The sequence below is a fragment of the Scyliorhinus torazame genome, chromosome 12, assembly GCF_047496885.1.
Source record: "Scyliorhinus torazame isolate Kashiwa2021f chromosome 12, sScyTor2.1, whole genome shotgun sequence".
Lineage (NCBI taxonomy): Eukaryota > Metazoa > Chordata > Chondrichthyes > Carcharhiniformes > Scyliorhinidae > Scyliorhinus > Scyliorhinus torazame.
In genome coordinates this window covers 214,028,071-214,053,052 of record NC_092718.1, presented here as the reverse complement: position 1 = coordinate 214,053,052, position 24,982 = coordinate 214,028,071, and the positions used below count along the sequence as shown (strand labels likewise).

The 24,982-nt window shown below is 48.8% G+C and overlaps 1 protein-coding gene across 2 annotated transcripts in view; it reads right to left on the bottom strand.

Moving 5' to 3' along the window:
- gdpd1 (glycerophosphodiester phosphodiesterase domain containing 1) overlaps positions 1-24,982 on the bottom strand; it is a 71,460-nt gene that overhangs the window by 10,802 nt on the left and 35,676 nt on the right. Inside the window, exons 2-6 of one of the 2 annotated variants that reach the window (XM_072469903.1) lie at positions 24,412-24,454; positions 7,455-7,590; positions 4,191-4,236; positions 2,869-2,990; positions 1,673-1,762 (exon numbers count right to left, since the gene is read on the bottom strand). In XM_072469903.1, coding sequence (XP_072326004.1) covers positions 1,673-1,762; positions 2,869-2,990; positions 4,191-4,236; positions 7,455-7,590; positions 24,412-24,454 — 437 coding nt within the window. The remainder of the gene's footprint in view (positions 1-1,672; positions 1,763-2,868; positions 2,991-4,190; positions 4,237-7,454; positions 7,591-24,411; positions 24,455-24,982) is intronic. The other variant, XM_072469904.1, reaches the window with a different exon arrangement.

Sequence of the window (24,982 nt, the reverse complement as noted above, 5' to 3'; positions counted from 1 at the left end):
AACTCAAAATTCGAACAAGTGAATTGGGCAGCTCTGGTGGACTACATCATTCAACTCAACTTCACTTTACTCCACACGCTGAAATTCATTCATTTGCTCACTTGTTTAAAAACAAAAATCACATTTAAATGAATAACAAGAAGGAGAAACAAAACTATCCTACTGCAGAGGTCTAATTTTAATTTAAAACTGTTCCAATGCAATGAAACAGTCAGTGAGTGAGTCTAGCCCCGAGTGCCTAACCTCATTCATACATCAAACTCCTGTTACAAGCAGAGGGCAGCACGGTAGCACACGGGACTAGCACTGTGGCTTCACAGTGGCAACAGCGCCAGGGTCCCAGGTTCGATTCCCCGCTGGGACACGGTCTGTACGGAGCCTGCACGTTCTCCCAGTGTGTGCGTGGGTTTCCTGTTTCCTCCCACAGTCCAGAGATGTGCTGTTAGGTGGATCGGCCGTGATAAATTGCCCCTTAGTGTCCAAAAAGGTTAGGAGGGGTTATTGGGATAGGGTGGAAGTGAGGGCTTAAGTGGGTCGGTGCAGACTCGATGGGCCAAATGGCCTCCTTCTGCCATTCTATAGAGAGAGGGGTACAAACGAGTTCCGGGACGGATTTGTCCTGCAGCGTTTTCCCGGAATAAATCCAGCAGTAATACGGAGACCAGAGGGGATTCTCGTTGTCCCCGACACTCTTTACTGATGTCAACGTTTTTTTTTTTTTGAGAGCAGGTTTGGCCAAGGACAATCTGCTCATCAAATGCCCATCCTGGCCGAGCTCACGGACCCCTGTAACCCTTAAACAGCCCACTTTCCAAAGACAACATTACCAAGAGAGTCATCTACAGAGGAGAGCACCTGTAGAAGCAGTGAGAATGTGGAACTCACTCCCCCAAAAGGCTGTGCACGCTGGGAGTGAACTAAAAATGGTGAAGAACGAGACTGGGTTCACCCTACCTCACTGGGAACGAGGTTAGATCTGTTGGGTAACATGATCAAAGGATATGGAGCCAAAGCAGATAAAATGTCAGGGTTCAGATCAGACATGACTGAATTGAGGAGTGGAGCAGATTAGAGGGGCTGGATGGCTTGCTCCTATCTCTTTCCAATAATGTTTCAGTGTCGACGGTCTTCAGGGAAGACATATACCCGCTCTGCAGGATCTCACACACAGACACAGCAAATCTTCCGGAACACTTTTTCCTCCAGAGAGTATGAGCCCTCTGCCCCGTGAAGGCGGAACCCGATTTAATGGCAGTGCTGCTGATGACAAACATGGTGCTCATACCCCTTCCCAAAAGATTCCAGGTGACCAAGGACAGAGACATCTTCATGAGACAGGAGGTGCGACACCGTTACCTCAATCACAGATTCCAAAGATACAATGTACCCTCGGATCAGAGTGGAGATTACACAGGATAGACGCCACAGAAACTGGCCATTCGGCCCAACCAGTCCATGCTGGGGTTCATGGTCCAACGGAGTCTACTCCCACCCCTTCTCATCGTAACCATCTCTCCCCCTTCCCCCTCAACTGTTTTGTCCAGCTTTCCTTCAAATGCATCTTCACTAACCACTGGGGGAGCAGGTCCCGCTCTCCTCGCTACTCTTGGGGCAAGGACGTTTTGTTTCTTGGTGACTATCTGATGTTGAATCTATGTGCAGCCACACTCACCATGCTGTAACATTTCTTCACGATGTGGTCACTCACGTTGCCCCAGACGGTGATGTCCTGTCGATTAAACTTCTTCACCAAGTCCGATACCTGCCAGATAATGGACACATGGAACCAGGAGGTTTAGAATGGCTGATCCGCCTGGACAGTCTCAATACACCAGGTTTCTACTTTGTTACAAGAGGCGGAACCAGACTCTTTGTAACATCAAGATGAGCTTCCAGCTACACATCCATGTTAAAACCAAGACTGCCCAGTTCGACTTCCATAACATCACAGCCCACCTCGTGCTGATTCAAGTCTAGGTTTCCTCCGGATTGGACTATTCTCCCACATTCCTGGCGATTCTCCAACATTCTGAGCTCAACCAAAACTGTTCCTTTTTAAAAAAAATATATATAAATTTAAAGTATCCAATTTCCCCCCCCCCCCCAATTAAAGGGCAATTTAGCATGGCCAAACCACCTACCCTGCGTGGGGGCAAGACCAACGCAGACCGAGGGAGAATGTATTCTCTGTAATCTTCTCCAGTCCTCACAAACCTCCGCGATCCCAGTGTTCCTCCAATTCCTTGATTTCAATGGCTCCACCACTGCGCTCGGCCTAAAATTGCAGCATTTTCTTCCCAAACCTCGGACTCTAACTTGCCCCTCCTTTATGATGCCCCCTTAAGCTGACTTCTTGACCAAGCTTTTGGTCACCTGACTTAATATTTCCTGATGCGCCGTGGTGTGAAATGTTGCTTTATAACTCTCCATATACGGAGAGCCGCCCCCACCGAATCCTTTGCTCGTTATCTATAAGGAGGTAGTCTAACATCTCAAACGGTCCTTGAACTGGGCGACTTGCTCGACCGTTTCTGCATTGAAGAGTGAACCAAATTGCTGTGGGCCTAGAGTCTGCATTAATGTAGGTCAGGCCAGGTAAGGATGGCAGATTTCCTTCCCTATAGGATATCAGTGAACCAGATGGATTTTTACAACAATTGCTCATAGTTCCATGGTCACCATTACTGGCATTAACTTTATTTTCCAGATTTTATTGAGTTTGAATTCCATTGGCGGTGGTGGGATTTGAATCCGTGTCTCCAGAGCATTAGCCTAGCCCTCTGGATTATTGGCCCGGTCACGTTACCCTCACACACCACCATCTTGTGATTGCTTCAGCAGAGAAAGGTGGTTTTCCCCTTTGGGTACCTTTTGAATGAGGACGTCACTGTCGACCTTGATGTCGATGTTGATGGGCGTGTCTGGAAAGGCTTCAAATACTTCGCTCAGTAGCGGAATACTTCTGTCTTTTCCTCCCACGCAGACACAATCTAAAGAAAAGGGATGAACAATCAGCCACAGATTGTACCGATCGACCAACACAGACATTGCAAAGCGCTCGCATAACAAATGTAAGGGGCGGCACCGCGGGCAATTAACCAGTCATGGTGGCTACAGTACCCACAATCCCCTCTGCTCCAGAAAGCGCTCTATCTATGAGGTGGTTTTTAAGCTTAAGTATGCGGGCGCACAGACATTGCAAAGCGCTTGCATAACAAATGTAAGGGGCGGCACCGGATGAGGGGGGAACTGGATTGACCATTCCGCTCATGACACGGCTTTCCCCAGAACCATCATCTCGAAGCTCACCCCCGCCTTCCTCCTAAAAACCCACAGCCATGCTCCTCAACATTAGTCTAATTCTGGCCTCGTGCACAAGGTGACCAATCAGCCCGGGCCTTCCAGGACTCTCTCGGTATTTGGCTTTCGGTCTGATGTCCCTGACTAGAGTTTCCCGGGACTCCATTTGTCCTGGAATTCCTCGGTGTTTGCATCTTTTGTGCCCGTTTTTGAGCATTGTGCTGCTGTGCACGTGTAGGTCCCAACCCTCGGGGAGGTGGGGGTGCGTGTACGGAAGCAGCTGAACTCAGTATTTATTGCCCATCCCTAATTGCCCTGATCTGGATTATACAGAGTGAACCACATTGCGCCGCAAACCACGTAAAAGGTCAGACCAGCGACGGACTTTTCAATCCCCAAAAGACATCAGGTCATCCAGATAGATTTTTACAACAGTCAATGACGGCTTCCCAGTCATTAGAATTTTAATTCCAGATTTTAAAAAATTTTCATTCAAATTTCACTATCTGCCATGGTCAGCTTCGAACCTGGGTACTTGTCCAGTCCAGTGACAAGACCACTGCCTCCCTTCTAGCCTCCTAATGCCCTGTTCTACCCTGGGGTCTCCCATTTCCACTGCTTGCATACTTAAGCTTAAAAACCACCTCATAGATAGAGCGCTTTCTGGAGCAGAGGGGATTGTGGGTACTGTAGCCACCATGACTGGCTAATTACCATAAGAAATTATCTGCAGCGATCAGCTTACATTACTGGCCCAAGTGGCTCTAAGCAGCAGGTACAATGGTGCATTTCCACTGCAATAGCCCATAAAAAAACCTCCCATAGCTTTGCAGTGGGACATATTATAATATTAGTTTGCTTCAATACCTCCAGCAATCTGCAAATCTTACCTTTCTTGAAAGAGACGTGCAGCTTGCAATGGTAAAGCGGGAGCTCCTGAAAGAAATATGGCAGGGAGAGAAAAGGAAAAGAGGAGAACAGATTATATTGATACACTGATTACCCGTGCATTGATACCCGATACCTCAGCAATGCTAGTTCCAAAAATACAAGGTAGCAGTCACAGTCACACAATAGAGATAAGCTCCCACAGGGTTACTCCCTCAATAGAGCCGCAGTCCTTTGTTCTGCACCTTATAATCACAGCAGTTGACATACTTTAAGCCTTATATTTGACCTCAGCTGACTTCAATTGACATCACAAAAAGGAGACGGATCAGCCCTGTAGTAACATGGTTTAAAATATAGCAACATGGCATCACTGTGAAGGAAGTGTGTCATGTGGATGTGGTCCAGCCTCTATCGTTTCTGCCTGGAGCGGGACACAGCTCTAGATGTCTCCACACTTCCTGTCCCCGTGTATCTGTTCACATGTGTCTAGAATTAACAAATAAACCTGCAACTTGCTTGCACAATCCCTTCTGAGCGACTGGGGCCTTTATAATATAACACATGACAGGCTCGGACAATAGTGGCTCACGAGGTGGCAGGGTGGCGCAGTGGTTAGCACTGCTGCCTCACGGTGCCGAGGACCCGGGTTTGATCCCGGCCCCGGGTCACTGTCAGTGTGGGGAGTTTGCATATTCTCCCCATGTCTGCATGGGTCACAACCCAAAAAGATGTGGTGGTTAGGTGGATTGGCCGCACTAAATTGCCCCTTAATTGGAGAAAAAACAGAATTGGCACTTTAAATTTATATATTAAAAAAAAAAATAGTGGCTCACGAACCCATCTCGTTGTTTGGAAACTTAGTGGCTCCCAGGATTGTAAACCCCCTCAGATTGTTCTGAAATCTTCTCAACAACTTGGGAGGCAAAATGCAGCCCAGGGTACAATCTGGTCCTGGTATATGTATATCTAACCAATAAAACTATCCAACAGATCAAGCAGTTCCCAGAGCACAGGATTCTGGGGATTGCAACGCAACTGTCATTACTGACCAATTGTCACAAGGGGTGATACATCAGGTAAATAATACCAGGAACAGGATCGTAGGTCATGTGATAAAATTTTCCCACCAGAGTTGGCAACAACACAGCTCGTACCTCACTGGCTTTAAACACCCCCTCGAGATGAGAGTGCTTCTTGTTTGCATGTGCAGAGGGGACCTCACTGCAACTTCTAACATAAAGACACCGAGGAATGTAACACTGCCCTGGTGCTGTACCATTACCTGTGCCAGCTCTGATTGAGGTGTTCCAGTCCTGCAAGAAAGCCTCAACGCTCTGGTTCGGAGACTGAGTCATGCTGAGACTTGGCTGCTGAGAGGCAGGAATGCCTTGGACATTATCCAACCCAAATTAAATGTCATGCCAAGAATTTCAGCTGCCATGTGACTGCAGCACGAAACATTTTGACAGGTCAGGTCCTTCAGTGCATCTGACCAGTGACGCTGTGGATTTCCTGTTGGGGCACTCGCCTGCTCCTTAAATGAGTCCAGGCTCCTCACCTCACTCGATCCATCCTGGCACGCACCTCAGCCAACAATCTGTCTCTATTTCTGTAATAAATTTGCCCTTTGCAGCTTTGAACCCATGGCCTTTAGCTCCCTGTAGCCCCCACATTAGCCAGATGTTGAACGCTTAATCCAAGCCTTTAGTCAACGATATGCAGTTTGATAATTAAATATTGCACACAGCTCAAAACAAAAACATCCTGGGCAGCACCTGCATTTCTAAAGTTTCAAATTTCAAAAGAGCTCTCTGATACATGTCCTGTCCTTGTCACTGTCAGCTTCCGCCAGGAAGACAATAAAAAGACGTGCATTGCTGTAGCAGCTTCTCCGACCTTCCAAACCATTCCACAGCCAATTAAATACTTTGACGTGTGGTCATTGTTATATCGTAGGTTAGTCCATTATTAGGAGGTGTGAAAGATGACATTTGGCACCTTCCTCGATTTTAGATTTAGACTTATTGGGCACCATCAAACGGCCACGCTGAGCCCCAACAGCATCTTGCAGTGGCGCAGCGTGGCTGGTGAAAGCTGGGAGACCCCGCTCCCGGGATCTATCCGGCTCGCAATGCCTCGCCAGATTCAACGCAATCGCGTGAGACGTTGCGATGTGAAGCACTTTTTAGCAAATCTGCATATTAGAGCGAGGCAGCAAGATTCGAGAGTTACCTGAGATTTTGTGATTCAACCCCTTTGCCTCAGAGACCTCGGGCGAGCGTCGTTCAACACTGGACTCCACGAATGGGGACCAGACGGAACAGCCCTCGGGGTCTGCCAAGGGATCGGAGGGCCCCCAGCTGCATGCCCTTTGAGCAGGGCGGTGCCCTGACACTGCTGGTGCCACCTGGGCACCAGTCAGTGCCAGCCTGGCACTGCCAAGGAGCAGAGTGCCCTGTGGGAGGGGCAGGGCTGGGGGAACACTGCGCCCTGGAGAGGCAGGGCTGAGTGAACGCTGCACCCAGTCGGAGGTGCTGCCCTCTGTGAGATATTAAATAGTGGCTGCCTATCCGGTTTGCTAACACCAATCTGAGCAGTCTTGTGCCAGAGTTCGAACAACAGAAAGTTCACCTTGTGTCCTGCGCCACAGTTCTTCCTCAACCAATGAGGGTCCTTCCTCTCAACCAATGAGGGTTCTTCCTCTCATTTGCCGTTCCTGGGATCTTACAGTAATGTGTGTATACCATGTTATATTACTCTTTGCTAATATATCGGTACTCTTTGCTTCGCAATCCAGAATGGTCTGATGGTGAGATTCTGCAGAAACCACCAATCTTCAACTTAAAGCAAAACTGATTTATTGAGTAACGAATTGATGAATATGGAGTTTGCACACTCCACTGAACTATAACTAGTAATCAAGTAATCAAGATTAAAGTATTAAAAAATTTAAACTACACGTGCTTATGCTGTGATCTATCTCTCTAACACTCTACTGTCTAGTCACTCCTGGTTGGATGAGACCCAAGATCTGTTGAGTTCTCATATATACATATATAGTGGAATTTAGTGTTGCCCTCTAGTGGTTGTGATACACTGAGATGGAATCATTAACCCTTTACTTGTGTACCAAACGGCTTGCCAACATTACTTCATATCTGACCAGTGAAAGTGTATCGTGTGTCATTTTGTCCAAAGTGACAGACTGATTGAGGGAAGGGAGAGGAGCTGTTCAGAGTAACTTGCTGAAGTTCACCACTTACTCTGAAAGTGAGGTTGCCGATATCCTTATTCAGTCCTGTGGTTCTTTTCAAGTTGCTGTCATGAGACACGACCACCTGTTCGTCTTTGGTGAGGTGACAATCGAGCTCCAGCATCTCCGTCCCCAACTGCACGGCGCTGAAAACGGTTAAAACAGTAAACGGTACTTTTCTTCAACCAGTTCCACTTGCAGGGCAATGATTTTAGTGGATATTAAAATGTCAGTGTTGTTAAATAAAACGGCAGTTCCCCCCCCCCCCCAATCCCAGCATCCAACACAGCTTCAGGTCAGCTTCTTGCACCCGAATAGAATCGAGAGTGTCAAACGTACAAGAGCTGGAGACAAAGTGAGAAGAAACATTTTAACTTCCTCCCCAGCCCCAGCACCATCGTGCCCGACAAGTTCATGTTGACAGAGGAGAACCGACAGCACACATCAGGTACCATTCAGCCCTCCGAGTGCACCAGTTCTCTGCTAGCCCTGGCCAAAGTTCATCGCACTTCCCTGCTCTCTCTTCCCCCCCCCCCCTCAGTCCCCTAGCCTTCCTCTACCTCAATTATTTATCCATTTCCCCCCTTCTCTGTGGCCAAAGCATTTTCTAAGCCCCAACAACCCTCGAATGTCTCAGTCTCTCCGGGTACTCATGTGGCATCATTGTTTTTTGGGGATGGTCTCTAGGGTCAGGTTATCCAGCAGAAGAAACGTGTCGGACATAATGGCATAGCAGGCCATAGGGCCCATCAATTCGGTCAAAACTCTTCATAATTTCAACCAGAAATCTCGGCTAAACTTCTTTTGAGCTCCACTATCCCCAGGGGAGTGGATCCCTTCACCAGCAACAAAGAAAATGGGAGTGCAAGATTAAAGAAATCTTGCTCAATTGCATGGGGCTTTGGGGAAACTACACCTGGGAGTAGGTGTGCAGTTTTGGTGTCTGGATTTAAGGAAGGATTTGGAAAGAAGATGCAACAAAGGTTTTACTAGATTGATGCCTGGGATGAGAGAGTTGCCAGAGGAGGGGCGACTCAATCTCTGGAGTTTAGATAAAAAAGACATGATCTCATTGAAACACAACATTCTCCGAGAGGTCCCCTACCTAAATGGATCACCTGAAAGGGCACAGATTAGGCTCGTGTCCAGATAACTGCACAGACTGATCTCAATTGGGCTGTTTAGCACAGGGCTAAATCGCTGGCTTTGAAAGCAGACCGAGGCAGGCCAGCAGCACGGTTCGATTCCCGTAACAGCCTCCCCGAACAGGCGCCGGAATGTGGCGACTAGGGGCTTTTCACAGTAACTTCATTTGAAGCCTACTTGTGACAATAAGCGATTTTCATTAGTCTGTCTTGATAAAAAAGATCTATAAGACACGATTCATCAATCCCTAATTGCTCCCAGATTCACTTCCCACACCGTCTCCTGTTATTCCGGTGTTGGTTTGCAGGTTAACACCAATGATTTTTTTTTCCCCAAATACAGGGCAATTTATCGGGGCCAATCCACCTACCCTGCTCACCTTTGGGTTGTGGGGGCGAAACCCATGCAAACACGGGGAGAATGTGCAAACTCCACACGGACAGTGACCCGGAGCCGGGATCGAAGCCGGGTCCTCGGCGCCGTGAGGCAGCAGTGCTAACCACATTGTTAACTCACTGAACCACGCTGCAATGGGCTTGGGCGGTTCGGTGTCTGGTCGCGCTCCTGCAGAATGCTTTGCGGTGTTACACTATGTTAACGGTGCAATGTAAATGCAAGTTGTCGTGGTGACCCAACATGAAGGATGGAAACATCTTCAACCGCTCAGGATTCTGTTATTCGAATCCACAGCTCATATTACTACCCTCAAATAACTGTTCCGTGTTATTTATGTAGTTTCTATTTGAACCATTTTGTCCGAAGTTAGTGGTTACCGTCCTGAGCTAGCTTCGTGCTCACATCAATCAGAACGTCATCACCCGACATTAGAATATCCTTGGTGTAAAACAAAAAGTAAATGTCCAATTAAGGTGCTTCATGAGCACCTTCTGTGGCTCAAAAAGCACTTTTACCTCCAAGTCAGAGTTGTGGGTTCAAATCAAGTCCCAATCGATGAGCACAAAAATCGATGCAAGCAATGCTGCACTGTCGGTGGCAACGGATTCTAGAGGTGGGTGAAGCCCAGGCCCAATCTGCCATCTCAGGTGCACTGCGAAGCGCCCCGGGCATTATTCCCAAGGAGGGAGCAGGGGCATTATTCCCAGAGTCTTGGCCAATACCTCTCAGCCAATTGATGGATCTGGTCAATTATTGCATCACTTTTGTGGGATCTTGCTGTCCATAACGTAGCTGCTGCCCTTCTCAAGGTTACAGCTCGGGCCACCTCAGTATTACCAAGGGGTGGGGGGGGGGGGGTGGGGGGGGGGGAAGAGCAAGGAAGGGGAGGGCTCACAAAATCCATTTATGAGTGGCGTTTACATCATCAAGTGTTACAGCATAATGCGGCCATTCAGCCCATTAGGCCTGCAGCAGCTTTTTGAAGAGCCACCTAATTAGTCCCTCCACCGCCTCCCTTCCCCCCCCATAACCTGCCAACGTTTCATTTCCAAGGATTTATCCCATTCCCATTTGAAAGTTCCTATTGAATCTGCTTCCACCATCCTTTCAGTAACGCCCATCAGATCAGCCCCCTCTGGTCATCTGTTAAATATGGAAAATCCATCAATCTCTGGTGACCAATCCGCCTGCCCGCGGAAACATTTTCTCCCTACATACTCAATCAAAACCCTTCAGAATATTGAACACCGCTGTTAAATTCCCCCTTAACCTTCCCTGCTCTGGGGAGAACAATCCCAAACTTCTCTAGTTTCTTTGTAGAAACGTCGCTTGGGCCTGGTATCATTGGAGTAAATCCCCGCTGCATCCTCTCCAAAATCCTTCCTAAAGTGCGGTGCCCAGAACGGACCACGATTCCCCAGCTGAGCTCTAACCAGCGACTGAGAAAGTCGGGCGGCAGTACGGGGAATTAAATATTGCTGAAAAGGCAGAACGTGCTCCCAAAGCTGCTCGTCTCGCTGAAAACTCCAGAATGCCGCATTTCAAACAATCACAGCAATTCACACGCACGTTGGGGCCTGTGTGGGCTCCGCCCCTTGAGGGGAAGTATAAAGAGCAGTCGCCCTATAGGTGGTTCCCACTAACAGATCAGTCGCAGGCAGGCACTGTTCTAGTTGATCAAAGCCACAGTTTACTTCTACTCCTGGTTTCGTGTGAATTGACGGTCGCATCAATTTAATCAACTAGAACAGTGCCTGCCTGCGACTGATCGGTTAGTCGGAGCCGCCTACAGGACGACTGCTCTTTATACTTCCCCTCCAGGGGAGGAGCCAGGGGCGGAGCCCACACAGGCCCCAACATGCTACATCATAGGCAATACCTTACAATGGTCCATAGGTGGAGCCCACATGGGCAACAGCGTAATACAGATTATGCACATGGTGAATTGTTACAGCAATACATTCACCACACAGACTCTGCACCCTTTTGTCCTGTAATATAAATTGCAGTGATCATTTGAGACGTGGCATTCTTGCGTTCGTCCTGATTTGGTTCAGCAGAACTCCGATGGGCTGAATGGCCTCCTTCTGCACTGTAAATTCTATGATAAACTGCCTCGCTACGTTTTAGCTCTTCGAACAGATGTGAAAGGTGAATCAATAAAGGCAGCGTACATCCCACTGTTCTGCGATGTAATCTAGATTAAACTTTAATCTGTTCCCGTTGAGCGTTAAACCTTATTTTCGAGTTTGTCAATTCGCCCCCTCTCATTGATGGAAGCAGAATGAGCTTCTCTCTCTTTCAGAAGCCAAAGCGGTGATTAGGACATTACGTTAATTATACAGCTCAGTTCACCACAGTGATTTGTTCCTACATTCCTGTCCAAAATCCTCCTTCTTTCTCCTCTCCGGAGAGTGGTGACTCATCCTGCAGCACAGCTTCCCAACTCTCCGGTACCTCACAAGAGGTACTTCAGCGAGGCAGCAGTTCGACCGCCTGGAGTGTGTGGGACTGGGGACAGTCACAGAGAAAGGCTTTGAAGTCAACCTGAGCACACTTTAAGGGGCGAGAGGGTGTCGAGCGTCACTGAAACGCGATTAAGATTAGGGACTGGCACTTTTCTGGGATTTTGTGACCCATTTTCTTAAAAGAGAGAGAGAGACAGATATGCAAGATTTCAACATCAAAATGATTCACTCAAGCTTTATGACTTATCAAAACACAAATCAGGTGGTGTTTAAGGTTCATTAACCTCTAGATTTGACTATTCCAACACAGTCCTAGCTAAACCCTACCCTCCGCAATCTCTTTTAGTGTCTTAACTCACACCCAGTCCCGATTTTAATCACTCCTTCAGTTGTGTAGGCCATAAACTCTGGAATTCCCTCCCTGTATTTGTCTGCCTGCTATCCTCCATTAAGCCACTCCATAGATTCCCTACAGTGCAGAAGGGGCCCAGTCGGCCCATCGGGTCTGCACTGACCCTCCGAAAGAGCACCCTACGTCCCCGCCCTATTCCCACCTAACCTGCACACCTTTGGACTGTGGGAGGAAGCCGGAGCACCCGGAGGAAACCCACAGGAGACATGGGGAGAACGTGCAGACTCTGCACAGGCGGTGACCCGAGGCCGGAATTGTACCCGGGTCCTTGGCGCTGTGAGGCAGCAGTGCTAACCACTGTGCCACCCTTCTTCCTAAAACTACTCGTTCTAAAAAGTTGCCTCATGTGGCACAGGCTCGCGAGTTTGTTTGACAATAGCTCCTGTGAAACAAGGTGGGATGTTTTACTACCTAAAAGGCGCTATACAAATGCACGTGGTTTTCCTGCCCTCTGTAAAGACAAACGAAACAGAAACAAGAGGGCACTAATGTCACACCAGCAGCAAATCCCGAGCTGTATCCTTTACCCAGAGTGGGAAGATCTCGGATACCATCCTGAAATAGATGTACACTGACCATTCGTCAAATTGCTGGGATTCACTGACCAACAGCATGGGGGGGGGGGGGAAGACAAGGGATGGGCAATAAACGTGGCCTTGACGGGTCATTCACATCCTGAAAACAGATTAAAAACAAGATAGTGGAGGGACAAAGTGCTACCTCTCCAAAGGGCTGGTTCGCAGCCCGATCAATGATTTACTACCTGAAATGAAAATCGCTTATTGCCACAAGTAGGCTTCAAATGAAGTTACTGTGAAAAGCCCCTCGTCGCCACATTCCGGCGCCTGTTCGGGGAGGCTGGTCTGGGAATTGAACCGTGCTGCTGGCCTGCCTTGGTCTGCTTTCAAAGCCAGCGATTTAGCCCCGTGCTAAACCAGCCCCTCTGGCTGGGTTCCAGGCCCAGAACGCTTAAAACTATCAGGAAAGATTGAACAGGCTCCAGAAAGGACAAGAATTAGGGGTGACCTGACCTGGAGGGATTTGGTAGGGTTGGTGTCGAGAAGATACTTCCATTGGTGAAGAGTCCAAAACATAGAATTGCCAGGAATACAATTCAATTGGGAATTCAATAGGGCATTCAGGAGAAAGTTCTTATCTAGAGATGGTGGCAAGAATGTAGAATCTCTGACTACAAGGAGTGGCTATGATTAAAGAAATACAAACTTGCAATAATGAAACACCTTTCACAAACAACAGCTGCTCCAAAGTGCTTTACAGCCAAGGACGTGCTTTTTGCAGTGTCGTCACTATTCTAGGAATGCAGGAAGTTAATGAGCTTAACAGGGAGTTGGAGATGAAAATAAAATGGGACAAGTATCGAGGCAACTAAAGGAATAATGAGATGCAATTTGCCCAGTAACACGATGAGCAGCAGTCTAGAGCGATTGGTGTGCGAATGCCAGAATGCCAGAGATCTGGGAGGCTATACAAATGATAACGGCAAGGGTTAGAGCAAGGTAGACAGGAGAATCCAGAGGGAAATATTAAAGAGATTGAACAGTGTAATTGGGGACACCCTCAATGGAGAGGGAGGCTAGATCTCCATACAACAGCCAGACAGGTGGGTTACAACTGTGATCCGAGCCTAGGAGGCCTGTTCCAGCTAACAATTAGAACCATGGCAAATTGCAGATATTCTCCTCTGAAAGACGCAGTTTAAAGGGGTGTCGGGGGGCCCAGCCAACCACACGTTTCTGATCCTGCTCCAGACTCGGAGTTCTGGACGGTCTTCTGAGTGTCCTGTCTGCTTATTGGTCATGTCCTGTTCTCGGTGTCCATTAGTTGCTTGGCAATAAGGGGGTCAGAGGAGAGATTCCACAACATGTGGAAAAAGTTCACGAGCCTCGTCACGGACCTGTTTGCAACCGCTGGGAGGGGGGGGAAAAGAGAGAAGAGAGACAGGCAGCGTCGCTTGGATGGAAGGGAGCTCGCGAATAGCAGAGAAAGAATGGTGAGAAAGGACACTCATGGCAGGGAACACAAATCCCTCACACATGGGTTAAACCGGGAAAACGGACTGATCTGCCCCCCACCCACCAAAACAATGACAATCAGCAAGCCAGGGAAAGGATCCCAGCAATATATGTAAATATTTGGGCAAAACTGGGTGCAACTCCTGTCGCTAAGCGATAGGAGTCCCAGAAAGAACCCTTCAAGGTACTGTATAAACACTACTGTAAATAATGTAAAATAGTCCTGGCACCTCCGTCACAGACATGGTGACATCGCGGGGCTCATGTTTTTTAATTTGTGGGGCAGCACGGTGGCGCAGTGGTCAGCACTGCTGCCTCACGGCGCCGAGGTCCCAGGTTCGAATCTCGGCCCTGGGTCACTGTCCGTGTGGAGTTTGCACATTCTCACCGTGTGCGTGGGTCTCGCCCCCACAACCCAAAGATGTGCAGGGTGGGTGGATTGGCCACACTAAATTGCCCCTTAATTGGAATTGCTTTTTAAAAAAAAAAAAATAAAGTTGTCGTTTTTATTGTGTTAACTATTATTCCCGTTGTTCTTGCATTGTTCGTTGTCTGCAAAGCTCTGTTTTTTAATTAAATTCAAATGCCGACAAAAAAAAATTTAAAAGACTCAGTTTCGTGCGTTGGCTGAACCAGGAAGAGACGGTGGTTCCCAGGCTTGGCCACCTAAATGGTATTGTGTGGTAACTATTAGGTGGATTTGACCTGGAGAATTACTAAAATTGGATGGTGCTAGGGAAAAGGGGTATCTCAGTGAGTTCAGGGAACATGGGTATATTTTGGGAACAAGACATAACTTCAGATAACACAGTTTAGTTAATCATGTGCCCAAGTGTCAGAGTGGAAATTAGTCTTTTGTGTTACTTTCTTTTACTTTAACAGATATTCTTTATTAATTGTTTATACAAAGACTGGACTGGTTCCTCAATGGGTTGGACAATGTTCCTCACTTTTTCCAATCAAAAATACACCACTGAGAGCCAGTGTAGACAATCTGGCAGGTAACTTCCTGTACCAGCCTCCCCAAACAGGCACCGGAATGTGGCGACTAGGGGCTTTTCACAGTAACTTCATTGGAAGCCTACTTGTGACAATAAGTGATTCATTTCATTTTCAACTTCAGCAGGACGCTTAACACGATGCAGGAAATGTGGCAACCAATTTGTACACAGCAAGCTCCCAACATTCAGTGATAATGATCAAATGACCTGCTTTTGTAATGTTGGATAAATATCATGCAGGGCACCAGGGAGAACGTCCTTGCTCTTCTTCCAAGTAACGGCGTGGGATCTTACACATGCACACGAAGGGGCAGATGGGACCTGGGCATAATGTCTCATCTGGAAAACTGCACCTGTGACGCTGCAGCACTCCCTCGGTGCTGCACAGAGATGTCAGCGATCAAGCCCTGGAGTGGGACTTGAACCCTCAACCTTGCCATGAGAGGCAACAGCGCTACCAACTGAGCCACGTCTGACATATGGCACAGATATATTGGAGGCAAGCACATGGAGAGAGAAATGAGACGGCGTGTGCGGTGAATAATCTGCGTGGGCCACAGTCGGGCCAAATGACCTTCCTGTGCATTAGCGGGTTTCAGGCCCAATCACACGGGTGCGCACATTTTGCTTATAGCGGTCATGACCATGGAGAGAACTGCCCGGTTTGTCTTTAAAGTAGTGCCATGGGATCTTTGGCACCACCAGCGGGGACAGACAGGATCTCAGTTTAACACCTTATCCCAAAGACAGCACCTCAGGCTTTGCAGCGTTCCCTCAGGACTGCACGGAAAGTGCCCTCCTGGGTCACGTGGTCGGTCTCCAGAGCGGGACTTGAGCCCAGGACTCAATGAGCAAGAGCTGAAACTATGCCCCCTGCATATTGTACTCCGACCGGGGCGGAGTAGCTTCCCTAGAGTAGCCAGTTATGTTTTTTTTTTTAATTAAGGGGCAATTTAGCGTGGCCAATCCACCTAACCAGCACATCTTTGGGTTGTGGGGATGAAACCCACGCAGACACGGGGAGAATGTGCAAACTCCACACGGACAGTGACCCAGGGCCGAGATTCGAACCCGGGTCTTCAGCGCCGCAGTGCAAGGACCCATCTTAAACCCCACCCCAAAAGCCTAACTCCACTAGGGGCCAATGAGCTAACAGCGCTTCCCCCGCTCAGAACGACAAAATACAGGGTTAAATCCTAATATAGAACATGAAATGAAAATCGCTTGTCAAAAGTAGGCTTCAAATGAAGTTACTGTGAAAAGCCCCACTCGCCACATTCCGGCGCCTGCTCGGGGAGGCTGGTACAGGAATCGAACCGTGCTGCTGGCCTGCCTTAAAAGCCAGCGATTTAGCCCAGTGTGCTAAACCAGCCCCTGGCAGACATTAGACATGGACTAAATAGGCACAGCGATTATTTATAATGTGGGGTTTCTTAGGAACTAATTGTGTCACTCGTTTACCAACTGTGTTCGCTCTTCCCTACCACCCCTCCTAATTTGGCTCTGTATCGTTGACGCATGGTAGGTAGCACAGTTGCTTCACAGCGCGAGGGTCCCAGGTTCGATTCCCGGTTTGGGTCACTGTCTGTGTGGAGTCTGCACATTCTCCCCGTGTCTGCGTGGGTTTCCTCCGGGTGCTCCAGTTTCCTCCCACAGTCCAAAGATGTGCAGGTTAGGTGGATTGGCCATGATAAATTGCCCTTAGTGGCCAAAAAGGTTGGGAGGGGTTATTGGGTTATCATAGAATTTATAGTGCAGAAGGCCATTTGGCCCGTTGAGTCTGCACCGACCCACTTAAGCCCTTCCTTCCACCCTATCCCCATAACCAGGTTCGATTCCCGGCTTGGGTCACTGTCTGTGTGGAGTCTGCACGTTCTCCCCGTGTCTGCGCGGGTTTCCTCCGGGTGCTCCAGTTTCCTCCCACAGTCCAAAGATTCCAAGACCCGGTGCAGACTCAACGGGCCGAATGGCCTCCTTCTGCACTGTAAATTCTATGATAACCCAATAGCCCCTCCTAACCTTTTTGGTCACCAAGGGCAATTTATCATGGCCAATCCACCTAACCTGCACATCTTTGGACTGTGGGAGGAAACTGGAGCACCCGGAGGAAACCCACGCAGACACGGGGAGAACGTGCAGACTCCAGAGAGACAGTGACCCAGCAGGGAATCGAACTTGGGACCTTGGCGTGGTGAAGCAACTGTGCTAACCACTGTGCTGCCTACCATGCATCAACGATACAGAGCCAAATTAGGAGTGGCGGTAGGAAAGAGAGAAGAGAGAACACATTTGGTAAACGAGTGACACAATTAGTTCCTAAGAAACCCCACATTATAAATAATCGCTGTGCCTATTTAGTCCATGTCTAATCCCATCATGTGGGCTGTTTATCCCAGGCCACACATTCCTTCAGTTTTAAGCCACTTAAGCAGTTCGGCAACCTCTCCGAAGCTGCTGTTGTGTTTAAGGTAGATCTTTGGGAGAACAATGCCAGCAGACATCAGTGATTCCCCCCCCACCACTAACATCGGTGCTTCACTTCCAAGTCAATGATGAAGGAGGGATCTCTGCAGCAGTGGCGGGGACCCACTGTTAACCAGTCACATGGCTTTAAGCGGGAGAGATATCTGCCCCAAGAGGGAGGAGTGGATCAAAGATCTCCTTTTATCTCTTAACACTTGGGCGGTTACACACCTAATTTTGCAGACAGGGTGACAATGAATCCAGCCGTTAGGCCCAAGTGATGTCCACAGAGCTTTATTCAAATTTTCAATTCTTTTGTGTAGCCTCACAGATGAATCCATTCTGAAATTAGTTTCAGAGACACAGAAAATAATATATTTTTCTTGTCCGAATTGGCTTGCCATGGAATCCCTACAGTCCAGGAGGTGGCCATTTGGCCCATCGAGTCTGCACCAGCCCACCCCGCGTATTGATCACGGCCGATCCACCTAAGCGAGGCACATCTTTGGACTGTGGGAGGAAACCGGAGCACCTGGAGGAAACCCACGCAGACACGGTGGGAACGTGCAGACTCCACACAGACAGTCACCCGAGGCCAGAATTGAACCCCCACAACCCAAAGATTTTTTTTTAAATAAATAAATTTAGAGTACCCAATTCATTTTTCCCAATTAAGGGGCAATTTAGCGTGGCCAATCCACCTAGCCTGCACATCTTTGGGTTGTGGGGGTGAAACCCACGCAGACACGGGGAGAATGTGCAAACTCCACACGGACAGTGACCCAGAGCCGGGATCGAACCTGGGACTTCGGCGCCGCGAGGCAGCAATGCTAACCACTGTGCTGCCTCACACAACCCAAAGATGTGCAGGGTAGGTGGGTTGGCCACACTAAATTGCCCCTTAATTGGAAAAAAAAAAATTAGATACTCTAAATTTATTCTAAAAAATAATAATTTCCAGCCATGAGGTACTGGAGGTCTGATTCTGCCAAAGGAAATTTGAAAGTAAAATTTGCGATGGGATGTGGGCGTCACTGGCTAGGTCAGCATGTGTTGCCCACACCTCAGGGGCTGGTTTAGCACACTGGGCTAAATAGCTGGCGTTGAAAGCAGACCGAGGCAGGCCAGCAGCGCGGCTTCAATTCCCGTACCAGCCTCCCCGAACAGGTGCCGGAATGTGGCGACTAGGGGCTTTTCACAGTAACTTCATTTGAAGCCTACTTGTGACAATAAGCGATTTTTCATTAATTAATTGCCCTCCAAGGTGGGGGGGAAGCCACCTTCTTGAACAGCTGACTGTTCCAGGTGGTTCGGCGTTTCTGCAGGGACTGGGTACAATGGAGGAAAAGGGTTCGTGCACGGGGTCAGGTTGGAGGGCCCTGGTGGTTACTGCCCCACTCCTGTATCCCCTGCAAGATTCACTTTGGGCCCGCTGGCGAGAGCCACCTGGGAGGATTTGGGATCAGTTTCGGCAGCATTTTAACCTGGGCTCCATGTCGCTGCTGGGTCCGATTTGCAGGAACCACAAGTTTGTGTCGTCTGGCTTCGATTCATCGTTCAGGGCATGGGAGAGGGCGAGGTTTAGCTACATATTTCAGGAAGGTAGGTTCGCCGGTTTGGACGGGTTTTTGAGAAGTTCCAGCTCCCGAGAGAGTGAACGTGTTTAGGTACTTTCGGATTCGGGGCTCTCTGTACAAGGAGCTTCCTTCATTCCCCTTTGGAACGATCGGCTTCACTTCTGGACAGGGTCCTACCCTTGGCCGAGTTGGGGGAGGGTAAGATTTCTGATATTTATGGGCAGATTTGGATGACGGAGCTGGCTTCATTGGAAAAACTAAAGGGGAAAAGGGGAGGGTGAACTGGACTTGGCTTTGGAGTGGGGTGTGTGCGCGTGTGGAGTGAGGTCCTTCGCATGATCAACATAGTCTCCTCATGTGAGGGGTTCAGCTTGATCCAGTTCAAGGTGGTGCTTAGGATGCACCTGACCAGGTCGGGTACGAGGGTTTTTTTCTCAGGGATGGAGGATAGGTGTGAGCGGCGCTCTAGGGGGCCAGAGAATCACAGGCACATGTTTTGGTCTCGCCCCAAGCCTGTTAGCCCAGGGATGTTGGGTATTCAGCTGGCTCCATGCCAGTCAGTGGCCATTTTTTGAGTATTGGAGCCGCCGGTGCCGCAGACGGGGACGAAGGCAGTTGTCCCAGCCTTCGCCTCGTCAATAGCCAGGTGGTGAGTTCTGCTTGGGTGGAGGCCCCCGGTGCTGGCAAGGCCTTGGCCTGGCTGGGGGACCAGGTTCACCCTGAGGGGGTCGGTGGAAGGGTTCTACTTGGATAGCAGCCTTCATCTCCTTTTTCAAGGAACTGGTTACCGTCAGCTGTTTGGGAGGCGGGGTTTGTTACGCTTTTGCTTTCATTATGGTTGGCTGACAGGAATTGGGGTTTGGATGGGTGTAGTTTATAGTGCTTGCGATATTGTCATTTTGTTATAATGAAAATCAGTTTTGACTCAAAATATATGTATTTAAACTGAATAGCAATTAGGGCAGCATGTGGCACAGTGGTTAGCACTGGGACCGCAGCGCTGAGGACCCGGGTTCGAATCCCGGCCCTGGGTCACTGTCCGTGTGGAGTTTGCACATTCTCCCAGTGTCTGCGTGGGTTTCGCCCCCACAACCCAAAGATGTGCCGGGTAGGTGGATTGGCCACGCCAAATTGCCCCTTAATTGGAAGTTAAATAATTGGGTACTCTCAATTTATTTTTAAAAATTAATACCAATTGCAAATGAAATCTGATCTCAGCAATGGTGCCCTCAAAAGTATCGTTGTTTGTCCTAAACCCCCATCTGGTTCGCTGATGTGGACTTTCGGGAAGGAAATCTGCCGTCCTTACCCGGTCTGGCCTACACGCGACTCCAGACGCACAGCAATGTGGTTGACTCTTAACTGCCCTCTGAAAAGACCAACTAGTTCAAGGGCAATCAGGGTTGGGCAACAAATACCGGCCTTAACAACACCCACATCACCTGAAAGAATAAAAAAGTTGCAGGGCTGCATGGAACAGGTAGAGAGGTGCTACCTTTCAGAAAAAACATCAAACTGAGCCTGCTGCACTTCGTTGTTTTTTGTTGCCAAGCTGCAGAAGAGTTCCATCAGCTTGGCATCATTAAATTCAGATTTATCGGATCACACCTCGCCCGAGGATTTGCGGGATCTTGCTGTGCACCCATGGTTGCTACGAGCGGTTACAAACGCTGCCAAAGAGTTTCATCGGTTGAGAAGCACTTTGGGACATCCAGAGGATGTGAAAATAAAAGTATTCTGAAAGCACAAGTTATATTTTTAAATAAGTGGGGGCTTTTGATGATGGAAGTCTCGAAAGGTTCGACAGCAAAAAGAAAATAATTGTCACCGCCTCTGGAAGACGACAAAAGTTTTTTTAATTTCGCAAGGGCTAAACTGGGATTACTCGAGATTCAAACATCATTCACCATGCTCCCCAGCATCAATGTGGGGCTTTGAAGTAAATCTTTTAATTCGAAAGAAAGTAGTGAGCACAGCATTGCCTTGGAAACATGGGAGGCCCGTCTTAGGATCTCATCCGCATCTGTAACTGAAAAGGTTGTGTTCCAGGTGGACGAGGGTTTGCCGGGGAGGGGGGGGGCAAACCCTCGTCCACATGTCCCAAAGAAACTGCCAAATGTCCAAACTACCACCAGAGGTCAGAGTTCACAGCCATCATGTGACCAGCTTCACAGTTCCCTCTGGACCTCTGGTTTTCCTTTTGCAAGTGCTAGCTTTGTGGGAGATCTTTGTAAAAAAAAAAGACAACGTCTAGCTTTTATTTTTGGATTAGAGAGGGAGGATATTGTTTTTCCGCATATTAAGGAACTAGGGATTCACCGAGGTGAGTCAGAGCTCACGCGAGACTCCGAATTGTGAATTCTGAGGCGGCCCGATTCCCTTGGGGGCAATTCTTTGAAGGTGGCATTGACAAGGCTGCGGAAAAAGCTTACGAAATTCTTGTGCTTTAATAATGAAAGGCAGAGAGTACAAAAGGGATAGAAGGCAAGCTGCAATTGGTGGGGGGGGGGGTTCAATTCCGAGCACCACCCTTCAGAAAGGATGTCAAGGTCTTGGAGAGGGGGCAGAAGAGGTTTTCCAGACAATTGGGCCAGAGAGGAAGGATTTCAATAAATTCGGACTACAGTAGCTGAGAGGGTTCTCCGCTTTTGAGATTATTCTCCTTGAAGCAGAGAAGGTTAAGGGAGAGTTGATATGATCGTACAGCAGTATAAGCACAAAAGGAGACCGTTCATTTCAGGTATGCACCAGCTTTTTGGAAGAGTGATCCGATTAATCCCACTCTCCTGCTCATCCCGCATTCGGACTATTTTTGTCCTTCAATATTTATACAATTCCCTTTGAATGATGTCACTGATTTTCCATCCAGCAACACATTCCAAATCCTAACCACACTGTGAAGAAGGGTTTTCCACATATTGCCTCTGGTTCTTGTCACATTCACCTTTATTATTACTTATAATCTGTATTACTGTCACAAGTAGGCTTACATTAACTTGGCAACGAAGGGGGCAGCACGGTGGCGCAGTGGGTTAGCACTGCGGCCTCACGGCGCCGAGGTCCCAGGTTCGATCCCGACTCTGGGTCACTGTCCGTGTGGAGTTTGCACATTCTCCCTGTACCTGCGTGGGTCTCACCCCCAAAACCCAAAGATGTGCAGGCTAGGCGGATTGGCCACACTATATTGCCCCTTAATTGGAAAAAATGAATTGGGTATGCTAAAATGTATTTAAAAAAACCTCTGCAATGAAGTTCCTATAAAAAAATCCCCTCGTCGCCACATTCCGGCAACTGCTCATTAAATCTGTGGGGCGGAATTTTCCATCCCGCCAGCCCCGCTTTCTGGCACGGTGCACCCTCGCCAGCAGTGGGATCCTCCGTTCCAGGCAGCAGCCAATGGGGTTTCCCCATTGTTGCCATCCAACGCTGGAGGGAAACGAGGGAGTCTGTCTGCGCTGCCGGTGAAGCGCAGGATCCCACTGGCTATTTAACCATCAGATATTCAAAACAACCCAGTCTACTTCATCCATCAAAGCCTCATCATTTTAAACACCTCTTCTTATCCTGGTCTCATGAATAATAATAATCTTTATTATTGTCACAAGTAGGCTTACATTAACACTGCAATGAAGTTACTGTGAAAAGCCCCTAGTCGCCACATTCCGGCGCCTGTTCGGGTACACGGAGGGAGAATTCAGAATGTCCAATTCACCTAACAAGCACATCTTTTGGGACACAGTTTGGCAAAACAATGAGGGGTTTTAATAGTTATGATCTGGAATGCACAGCCCCTGCAAAGGGGGGGGGTGGGGGGGACTGGAAGCAGATTCAACTGCTGGGAAATACTGACGTACAAAGGTACGTGGGTGTGCTGGTACACCAGTCACTGAAAGCAAGCATGCAGGTACAGCAAGCGGATAGGTTGATATTGACTGCAGCTGTACATGGTCTTGGGGAGACCACACCTCGAATATTACTTGTAGTTTTGGTCTCCTTGGCAAACAAAGGCAGACTTGCCAGCGAGGGAGTTCAACAAAGGTTCACTGGACCGATTCCTGCGATGGCAGGACTGCCGTACGAGGAGAGAATGGGTCAACTGGGACTGTATTCACTGGAGTTTAGAAGAGTGGGAGAGGGGGTCTCATTGAAACGTGTAACATTTTTAAAAATTCTTTCATGGGATGAAAGCACGGGCCAGTATTTCTCACCCATCCCCAATTGCATTGGCAGGGACATTTGAGAGAGTCACCCACACTGCGGTGAATCTGGATTCATATGTAGGCCAGACCAGGTAAGGACGGCCAGGGCTGGGCAGACGGGATGTAGCGATGTGGTTTCCTGTGGCTTGGTGCGGTTACTCCTTCCTGCTGCTATTTTCTATCTTTCCATGATAAAGAGCCCTTGCAGCTTGAAACCCTTTGTACAGCATCAACACAAGTCTGACAAATACTACAACTTAGAACAGCCGATAGTAAATGAAACATGGAAGAAATACTGCTCACAGGGGCTGGTTCTCTCTCTCTCTGCAAACATTATGACTGAAGAAATCCATCAACTGAACCCGACATCAACCCACCCTGCTCTTCAAGTTAATCCTTGGGGCGACAAGAGACGCATCAGTCCACACAATTGAGGAGGGCTTAAGGCAGAATGTTCTCAGGCTCTAATTTCACTCGTTTTCAATAGTGGGCCCAATTTATGTTCCACTTTAAAGATTAGAATCCTGTGGCTTTCAGAGGACAGGGTATTCAAAGACACTACAGCACTGGACTGAGATTTGATGCACTTTTAGAGTGCTAGCGCCCCCGGCGCACTGGTGTTAACGCCGCCCCCTTGTGGCTGCGGACTTCATGGCCCCGATAAGTGTCCAGCCTCTCTTCTCTCCCACCAAGAGAATTCGCGAGAGTGAGGGACAGGGGGTTGAATTTGGTCAGTCTCCATCAATGGTAGGTCTGGATCTCTGTAGGTGCAGAGGAAGCCGGTGGAGGGGGCAGGGAGGGAATATAAAACTTCTCATCAAACTTCCACCTCAAGAGCAATATTGCTGTCGGCCCCGATACAAGGTTCCTTGTTCTTGATCTTCATAAAATACTCGTCAGTTTGTCACCACCAGGCCCCCACCTCCTCAAGTGTTTGATTTTACTTTGCTGCAGCGGTTCTCTTCTCCATGCAGCTGTTAAGGTGCCAATTCCTGATCAGACACCAATATCGTTCCCGTGGTCACTGACCCGGAACACGCAAAAAGGTGTCACAGTCCCAATCCGCCCTAGTTCCAGGCCCAGCAATCCCACTCCAACCCTGGCCTCCCTGGGAGCTCTCGCACTGGTGAAAGCCTGTAACTGAACATCTGTTCCAGACCCGCCACGCACCAGATGTTAGACTGACTCCACTTCAGTGTCCTGTTACACACACACACATACATTATTCAAGTTACAGAATGAAAGTGCCAGCATGGAGCTGGTGCTGCTTACTGCCGGAAAGCTGCCATCGTGTTTTCCAGGTTTTCTCCCGCACCTGTTAAAAGGGAAAACAGAGACACTTCAACATTGAGGATTTTGTTTTCACCAAAGATTATAAGTTTTGCCAGCACATCTGGGTACACAGGTGTGGTACAGCTCTTCAATATCACAGTCATTCCCATCCAGCGATCCACTACACTTCAAAATCGGAATAGAAAAGGGTTTTAATTCTCACAATTGCCTTCTGGCCCCAAGTCAGATTCAATACAGAGACACGAGCACAGAATCTCGCCTCCAACACTCGAACGCTGCACCGAGGGAACGCTGCACCGAGGGAACGCTGCACCGAGGGAACGCTGCACCGAGGGAACGCTGCACCGAGGGAACGCTGCACCGAGGGAACGCTGCACCGAGGGAACGCTGCACCGAGGGAACGCTGCACCGAGGGAACGCTGCACCGAGGGAACGCTGCACCGAGGGAACGCTGCACCGAGGGAACGCTGCACCGAGGGAACGCTGCACCGAGGGAACGCTGCACCGAGGGAACGCTGCACCGAGGGAACGCTGCACCGAGGGAACGCTG